This window comes from Aptenodytes patagonicus, chromosome 25, assembly GCF_965638725.1.
Source record: "Aptenodytes patagonicus chromosome 25, bAptPat1.pri.cur, whole genome shotgun sequence".
NCBI classification, from domain to species: Eukaryota; Metazoa; Chordata; class Aves; order Sphenisciformes; family Spheniscidae; genus Aptenodytes; species Aptenodytes patagonicus.
The window spans coordinates 3,798,656-3,807,692 of record NC_134973.1 but is presented as its reverse complement, the minus strand read 5'-3'; the positions used below and the strand labels follow the sequence as shown (position 1 = coordinate 3,807,692).

Sequence of the window (9,037 nt, the reverse complement as noted above, 5' to 3'; positions counted from 1 at the left end):
GCTGAGACTTCGGCAATCTTTCTTTACTACTTTTTGCCCATGATTTCACAAGCTTTTGTGTCAAATTTGTGAATCTTGCTTTGAGCAACTGCTTGATTCTCCGCGTCGAGATCTTTTTTTTTTTCTTTTGGCTGGTGCCCTCCGCGCACTGTTTTCCCTTCTTCCTTGTCCCGGCCACATTTGGTCCGTACAGACCAGAGTCAGAAAATCCAATGCCCCACCCTTTCCAAAACAATTTGTGTGCCGCAATGCTAAACATCCAGGCAATTTATGCTGGGAGGGGTTAGAGAGATCACCAGAGACAAACCCTTTCTGCTTGCTGGAAAAACACACCTCACTATCGTACTATTCGACATTATTCGCTTTGACTCATTATTCTCCCATCTGCCTGTTTTATTTACTTGGCTTCTGCACACATTGGCATGGTTAACAACAGATTGCCCAGGCAGGTTTCTCCTGAGATGGCTCTCCAGCAATATTTTTAGTACGTTGACATTTTGAAGCCGGGATCTGACTATAGTGTGTCACAGGCAGGCGCAACTTCCTACCCAAGTTCTCCCGTCCTGTAATGCTCCGCTTACCAAAATGTAGGCCGCAGCTCCGTGTTTTGCTCCCGCTCAAGCTTTCGGAGTCGGACAATGTACTCATCCGAACACTTTCCCAAATACCTGCCCGATCTCCATTGTCCGTGCCTAATCCAAAAGGACTCCCTGTACCAGGCATTGCGTAGAGGCCAAGAGGCTCTTCATTGGGAAGGGAAGAAAAGCGTAGGCATCCTGTTCAAGAAGAAACATTTGCGAGTGGAAACTCAAAGGAACTCTAAGCTACGAGCCCAGCTGCCAAACCTCTAAAACAAATGTTGCATTTGTTGACTGTACCTAAATACAACCCAAGACGAGCTTGCGTTGCGGCAGTCTGAGCTCTCGGAGCCCGTGTTGCCATCCCTACCTCTGAAATTGCAGTCACATTTTTCTTGGGGAGGCACTACCAGGAGAAAATTGCTGAATCTCCCATTTGCTGTACGTGACTATCAATTCAGTCATTCGGAACATCTTTTACCTCCCGTCTGGTTAGCGTTTTTTTAATGTAACAACCGCAATTAAAACTTTTTATTGGTGCTGATACAGCATCTCTTACAAATGCTGTAGCCTTCCCTATTGATGAATTCTCATAACACTCTTTGCCAGCTGCAAACATAACATATTTCTGCTGTTTAACTTCCCATAAATGTTGTCCTCAATCACAGCTTTTCAGGAGGAAACTGTGCAGAAGAACAAAGCCCTGTGCTCTCTCTGCCCGTCCCTTGCACCCGCAGGAAGGGCACCCAGGCATCCTGTATCCCTTAGTTTGCAAGTGCTTGCGATATAAAATCATTAATATATCAAACACCACTTAGGCTGTCGTCGTGCACAGGCTGTAAAAAAAGTGGTTGTTGGGATGTGAGGGGGTTTTTTTCTGTGGGTTTTGTGTTTAAGCCTCAGGCTCAGTAGCTTCTCGCCTAATATATTAAATGTCACAGGGGATGTCCAGTGTGATATTCCAGATGTTTCCTGATGACATAATGATAGGTCAGAACTCCAGGAATGCTCCGAACTGTAAGAAGTGCAAGAAACCAAAGTAAAAGTGATTTAAAGGGATACCGTATCTAATTATAAACCTGTAAGTTCATCTGCAATTTCTGTGTTGCTGAATTTATGCTTACTACAAAGGACAGAATACTTTTGATTTGCTAAAAGGAATTACAATTGAAGCAGGTGAATAAGCAGGTAACTAATGCTAGCTATGGTTACAGAGTACATGAGAACTTTGTTGCTCCTGCTCTCCTTGTGCTTGGAAAGGTGGTTTTGTAAGGTTAATACATCTCCATTATATAAAGCAGTGCATATGACTCATTTTTTGTGTCTACATAAAATACTGTAAGATCAAATAATTGTGGCTGAAAAGTCAGACCTCAAAAGATCAAATCAAACACATTTTCTGCCTAACAAGTTTAGGATAAATCCCTGCCTTCTCTGTGCATTTCAAGTTGAGAGTCCTGTTTTGTGGCAGAGGCTATTCCCAACCTCAGCCTAAGTGATGGGGAATTGGTTGGTTGGGATCAAATAGTACGGAGCTTTAAGGAGTCTCTGGGAATCAGTAAGTTGAGCCAGTTACCTCCAGGGCCTGTGAATTGTGTATGGCTACGTGCTTTCGGTTACTGAAGTTTGGCTTGTAAATCTATTCCTTCTCCTCCAAGTCTATGGGAAGCACGTTTCCGAATGGAGGTGTGCCTAAGCCTGGGTCTTCAGTCATGGCAGAGAGGGGTTGCTGCGGTCCCAGCCGGTTTCAGGAGCTCTAACTACTCTGCTCTTGGCACGTAGGATGAGTCCCGGGCAGGTGGGACCTGTTACAGACCCAGCTGAGAGCGGCTGCTTCAAGGACACGCAGGAATTTTAAGGTTTGTAAATGCCACCAAGTACGTTTCGGACGTTAGCAACGGGGATAGCTTTCTCCCTATTAAATTACATGGGGTTTGGATTGAATTTTCCTCTTTATGTTTCCCCCTAACACTGCTAGTTACCATAGCGATGGCTACATGACTTTGTTGTAGTTGTTTTATTTAAATATAGCAAAAGAAATTGCTAGAGCTTGGGATTCTGGCTTCGAAAATTCAATTTAAGAAAAGCCTAACAGCTACTCTGTGTTATAGGTGCACAAAATAGCTTTAGAAACCACAGAGCTTCTACCACAGAAAACCACAGAACCGCACAATCCTATAATTTGAAGAATGGACAAACTTTTTTTGGCACTTCTTGTGGATGGAGGACCAAAGTTTAGAGCGAGTCAATGTTTTCAGGCAGTTTGCAAATGGCTGCGAGTAACCAAGGACTCGCTGAAATCCCCCATCCCCGCACGAGGTGAGCTGTGGCCAAAATTAAAGCTTCAACTCCCCCCGCCGTGATCATCTGCAAAACTGCAAATCTAAAATGAACTTCCAGAAAAGCCGGAGGGTTTCTAGCCCAGCCTTGTACTTCAGGGTTTAAAAAATGGATTTGAAAGGACCATGCCCGCCTGCTCGCAGGGTGCTGGTGTGGTGCTGGGCTGCTTTGCAGAGCGCTGCGTCTCCCTCGAGAGCTGGAAGGCAGCCGAGCCACTGCAACGGCCCCTCAGGGCGGCAGGACGCGGTTCTGTTCTTGGTGCTGTTTCAGCAGCAACAGACTCCGTGTTACGGTGTTTTCTGACGATGAGTTCCCATGTAGTACAGATTTAACTGACTCTTCTGAAGTCAGCAGGTGAGAGAAAAACCGTTTTCAGCGTAGCGAAACACAGCGCTCTGAAACCCCGAGTGGAATTAACTGACTTTAAACAGTAACTCCTCTGGATGGTGTCTCGAGTTCAGAAATATTTGCTAAAACTTTCACTGGGAACATTGTGCAGGATTTGCTAGTTTCTGTACTTAACGTGCTCTATCTAATCTGGCAATCTATCTTGCAAGTATAGTGAGCCCATCACTGTGGTATCTTAAGAGAATATGTGTGAAAATCTTGTTTACAACGGGCTCTACATTTCCTCCTCTCGGGTTTAACTACAACTTTTTTTTTTTCCTTTCCCTAGTGTGTCAAAATCAAATCCAGGATAGCTGCAGATCGAAAGGGCAGGTCTTCGCCACGTGCTCCCTGGGAGGCATCTGGGATTCTGGGTCTTTTGTGTTAATTAGAACAAAACCACTTAAAAGATGATGACCTGATGGTCTGTTAGTAGAAGATGTCGCAGAGCATTAGTGATTTCCTGCTGGCCAGGGGAAGCTTGGTAGATTGGTGGAATCACATCGGCACATCTTTGGATGTATTAATTTAAGGCAATTTAAAAAAAAAAAAAAGAAAAAGAGGGTTGACAATTACTCATAATAGAATGTGAGAAGAATGAGATCAGCATCTCTTTCTTTCTGCTACAAGATTATCTCGAGATTCAAGAACCTGCAGTTTCCTGTAAAGACCACACAGAAATTATCATATATGCCCTCCCTTAAACAATTAAAGTTGGTCATGAGCTTTTTATTAGTGGTTTGTGCCCCCCGTCCCTCCCCACTTTCAGAGGCCTGTATTTATATATATTTTATATGGGTTTATTTTATATTTATATATGAGGATGGCTTTGCCCTATTTTCAGTTGAGTTGCAGCAAATCTAAAAGCTCAGAGGACGCAACCTGCTCGTTTTTACATCGTGAACAGCACAGAGCTGAGCACGTCTCCGCCGTCCGTCGTGATCTGAGAGTTGTTTGGTAACACGGTATCACGCAGGTAACACGTGTCTTATCTGAAGACCTTCTAGTGGACAGGAGCAGAGGTAGCAGAAGTTATGACCCTTACAGCTGGACTGTTCGCTGGAGCGAAGGGAAGCTTGGACGTTCCCATGCCAGAAGTACCGGAGGAGGGCGGAGGAGGAGCACCCCATTGCGCTGGGTGCTGCAGAGGAGCCACGCAAGTTTGTTTTTTTTAAGGGTTGGTGAATGCAGTAACATTTCTCTCTGCATGCAGGCACTGTGCAGCGTTCGTGCTGTGTGCCTGGTCGCCGGCTATAGCTGTCTTTCACCCTTGTAATATGACCGCAAAAGCGGTCAGCCCAAAGGGCCACCTAGGCCAGTACCCAGCCTCTAACAGAGGTCGAGAGAGGTGGCTGGGGACGAGCAGAGCCAGATAAGCGTGTCGTGATGCTTCCAAGCTCTCCCCACCGCTGGAGAGCTCTGCCTGGGGACCTTCCTGAGGCAGATGTGGGGCCGTGCACTGAGGGGTGGCCGTGCCCGCTGCAGCGGGGTGCCAAACCTCTGCGTCTTTTTTCATTACGTTACGAAAGAGGGAATGGTTTAAGGTTGCACTCCATCACTGAAACCTGGGAATGACTAAAAACATTTCCAGTTCTTCAGAAAGAGCAAGGGAAAGCCGGGTGACTATGGCAAGGTAAGGGCAAGCACTGATCTCAAAAATCGTGTTCTTAAGGTTATAAACACCGAAGGACATGCTGAAATGTGAAAATCTTCAGCTATGGGGAAAGAGAAGGAAATACCTAGAACTGTTGCAACAACAAATGTGCTAATTTTAGAACATCTTTAAGTCATCCTCACTTTCTGGAATTAGATTGTGCAATTTTTTTCTAGCAAATAAATTAGTTTTGTTTTTAATGAAGAAATGTTAAATCTCCCTTATATTTCACTTTGAAAGAGCTATAAAAGTGAAATGTGGAACTCATTCTTCCATGTCAATGATTAGAAGCCCAAAATACATCTGTTCCACATGAACAACTGCAGACTGCTTTCACAGAAGAATAGCTATATTGGTAGTTACTTTAAATGTATTCCTGTTGATTTCATTCTTGTGTATTCTAACTTGTAAAGTCAGAAAAATGTCACAATATCTCGATTAAAATCAAGTTCCAAGTATCCAGATGTTAAGGAAGAATGCCTCAATATTAAGCTGAATCTGCATACTTACTTACTTAACAGTGATTTTTGTTCTACAGGTACCAAGGCTCACCGCTAAACCGTAGCTGTAAAAACAGAGGATCCTCACTAGAGTTTCAGAGTAATTGCGTAGATACACTGTCTGGACTTACGATCTCATTTACAGCTCTGGAAGAGCTTTGGGGGGGGCTCCATTCGGCTTGTTGCAGCTATTCACTGCCATAGCTACTGCAGTATCCAGTTTATTTCAGGTTAGTTTTCAGAATCTAGATTCCTGGCTAACTTACTTTCCTTCAAAATAATAAATATCTTTCTTAACTCCTGAAATCTAGGTGGGATTCAAAATTGTTAAGTGAATTTAAGTTTTTGGGAATGAGTTGTGAAAGTATTTTAACCCGTGTTGTGAATTTATGTTTGAATTCCACTACTGTTCTATTGGAATTCTGCACTGAGCTCTTGAGAGCCAGGATAATTTATGTACAAGAATGCCTTAAAATAAGCCTCCGTAATTACAAAAATGCAGTGTTTAAATTTATAGTAAAAACCCACACACTGCTGGCAAAACTATAACTGCATCTGGAAAACATTAAGGATGCTATTAAAATAGTCTAGCATAAACTAGAAATGAGACTGAAATTACAGTGTTGCTTACTTAACCATTTTTAGGAAGTGTATTTTGAATGTGATCTAGTTTCCTACTTGATTTTTTTGATAAAACACCGTATTGTATCTCGTTTACCACTGAGAATTAATTACGTACTGTTATCTATTTTAGAAAAATCCATAGCTCAGATTTTTAAGCGTCTTCTTACAGTCATTGATAATTTAAAACATAACCAGGTGGTTGTTGGTCCAGCCATCAGGGGAAAAAGTAACAGGGAGATCTCAAAGGAGAATAAAAATCACAGCAATTAAAAACTTATTTTATTAAAAAGATGAAATGTTTTCAAACATTGAAAAATTACGTTTTTATAAAAACAGAAATAGGCAAAATACCCATTTGTCTTCTATTTACATATACAATATTTCTCATTGTATAAAATTATTTACAATATATAAAAAAATTACAGTAAAATAGGTTATTTTCTTACAAGACATCAAGCCCTGTACTTCTAGTGTAGATCATGGCAAACAAGAATATTATTGCACCTGTGAAACAAACAGTCTAACAATAGGAGTGTTCTCTTAGCCATGCCTTCAACTGAGATCTAAAATAACATCGTTAGCTACAGTAACATTCATTTAATCTCTTCTAGGGTCAACTTCAGGCAGTTTCCATACAAACATTGTCTCGTAAAGCTTAGAACTGGGCAGTTAGAATCAGAAAAAAAACGTATTTACAGCTTCTTCTATACAACCTGTATGGAGTCTTATGGAGTTTACCCTTCACAGAAGCTGCATAAATAACCCCTATTCTCCTGACCGGGACGGGCAGGTTCACTGATACAGTCACGTCAAATTCTCTGCAGGAGATGACCGGCTAAGTCTCCTTGTGTCAAATCCTCCTCAGCTTCCATCGCTAGAGCGTCGGTGCCTCCCTACGTAGTACCAGCTACAAGTTTTTAACACTTCTGCACCTGAGCAGTTAAATAACATCCACGGTTCGCAGGTCAGAGTCTCTAGGGCTACATGTGCCGTTTCATGTGCAAAGCCAGGTGGTCTGACCTGGAGAACGCCCTGTCGCAGAGGTGGCACTGGAAGGGCCGGTGGCCGGTGTGCTTGCGATAGTGACGGGTGAGTTCGTCGGAGCGAGCGAACTTCCAGCCGCAGCCTTCCCAGTTGCAGTGGTAGGGCTTTTCACCTGTTGGAGAAATCAGAGAGAGTGTGACTCAGCGCGGCACTCCCACGTACGGGCAGCATCACATGCTAGGCAACCTTCCGAGTTTATCTCAGCGTATCCTTTTATTTTCTACCAAGCCCTTCCACAGTAAGATCCAAGTGCTTTTAAGCCAAATGAGACCGCTCTAGCAATTCCTTTACCAACCTATACCTGCAGTGAAAATCTTTTGAGAAAGGGTGTTGGAAGCCCTTAGAAAAGCTTTGACCTACACACGCATAGGAAAACACTTAGACGTTACACATCTGATCACCTGTCATAGCTCAACCGCAAATACTCCTGGAGTTTAAGAGACTACAGGGTTAAAGCTCAGGCTGCAAACTGTTTTATACAGGTGGCTATCGCAACCGGCAAGCAGCGCATCTCCGGATGAAGGCAACCAGCCGTATTTACCTGTGTGCGTCCTGAGGTGGGCCTTCAGGTGCGAACTCTTGGTGTAGGTCTTCCCGCAACCCGCGTAGGTGCACGTGTGAGTGGCCGTCCTCTTCCGCGGCCAAGACCGACGTCCTCTTTTTGGTTTGGAGTCCAGCAGCTCCAGAGGGGAGGAAGGAGGGGTGAGCATGCCTCTGGGAGCGGAGGGTTGTAAGGGCAGGCTGTCCTCGAAAAGCCCAAACTGGGAGGTGTTCTGGTACTGGAGATGGGTCTGCGGGTGGTGGAAGCCGGAGGCTGGGTGGTAGCTTTGCTGGAAGGACACAGATGAGGGGCACATCATCTGCGTGTGGCAGTCATTCACCATGAGATCATCTGGGCTCAGTGGGGGCGTCTCCGCCCCAGGGATCTGGGGGGAGCTGGCCACCCGGGGCTGCTCGTAGGCCATCATGCAGGTCGCGTTGCCCTCCTGCTTGATCTTTGGGCAAGCCTGGGGCACCAGACCCAGGACCGGTCCATAATTGTCCATGTCGGGCTCGGGCTTAATGTTCTCAACGAACTGTGGGCCCCCAAAGCTGGGTGTCACGAAGAACCGCCCGTGGACATTGCCAGGAGGGCAGTAGTTGGAGTCCATGTCGGAGCGGATCATCTCAGGCACGATGCCGGCGTTGTAGGGCGGGGGGCTGCCCTGCTCCAGGGCACTGTAGCATCCCGGGGACGGGTTTGTCTGGTAAAAGCCACCGCTCTCCCCTTGGGCAGGGGGATAGTCCCCACCGGCCGCGCCCTGACCGTAGCCGTCGCTGCCCATGGAAAGGATAAAATCCAGCACGTTGTTAAGATCTTCATCCTCTTTGCGCGGGGAGAGGCCGCCCCAGGTGCCGGCGGGGGTCTTGGCCTCCTGGTCGCACTTCCACCTCTGGGGGAGAGAGAAAAGGGAGAAGGTTAGAGGTGGCGTTTGAAGGGGGGGGGGGGATTTAGGGAGAAGCGGGGCCGCGGCACCGCCGCCCACCCGTGCGATGAGCCGCGCCGGCCTCAGCGCGGCGGCGGGAAGGGGGCGAGACTCACTTCGTGGAGGGCTTTCTCGCGGCAGGGGCTGGCGAAGGTGGCGAAGGAGGGCAGGATGGTGTCGCTCAGCGCCATGGTGCGGCCGGGCGGGACGGCGGACGGCGCGGCGCGGCGAGCCGCCCTCCCCACCTTATAACGCGGGCGCGGGCGCCCTCAAGCCAATTGCAGGGAGCGGAGGAAACGCGTCCCGGACGGGGCGGGCGGGAGGCAGCGGCTCGGGCGCAGCCTAAATTTAGCCCCGGTATAAAAGGACGCGGCGGCGGCGGTCCCAGCCCGAGCGGGGCGGAGCGGAGCGGGGCCCGGGTACGGGCCCGGGTCCGGCACGGCC

The 9,037-nt window shown here is 46.7% G+C and overlaps 1 protein-coding gene across 1 annotated transcript; it reads right to left on the bottom strand.

Moving 5' to 3' along the window:
* Positions 1-6,345: 6,345 nt before the first annotated feature.
* KLF2 (KLF transcription factor 2) lies at positions 6,346-8,811 on the bottom strand. The gene is made up of 3 exons (XM_076359485.1): positions 8,710-8,811; positions 7,669-8,560; positions 6,346-7,239 (listed from the first exon to the last, which is right to left on the bottom strand). The coding sequence occupies exons 1-3, from the start codon at positions 8,782-8,784 to the stop codon at positions 7,064-7,066; spliced, it is 1,143 nt and encodes a 380-aa protein (XP_076215600.1). The 5' UTR covers positions 8,785-8,811; the 3' UTR covers positions 6,346-7,063.
* Positions 8,812-9,037: the final 226 nt, after the last annotated feature.

Bases quoted from the DNA above. Each gene is read 5' to 3' on its own strand.
- KLF2 (XM_076359485.1), bottom strand. From the start codon at position 8,784: ATGGCGCTGAGCGACACCATCCTGCCCTCCTTCGCCACCTTCGCCAGC. The intron at 8,561-8,709 runs GTGAGTCTCGCC...TCTCTCCCCCAG, and splicing joins GCGAGAAAGCCCTCCACGAA to AGGTGGAAGTGCGACCAGGA. The intron at 7,240-7,668 runs GTAAATACGGCT...TTTCTCCAACAG, and splicing joins CCACCTCAGGACGCACACAG to GTGAAAAGCCCTACCACTGC.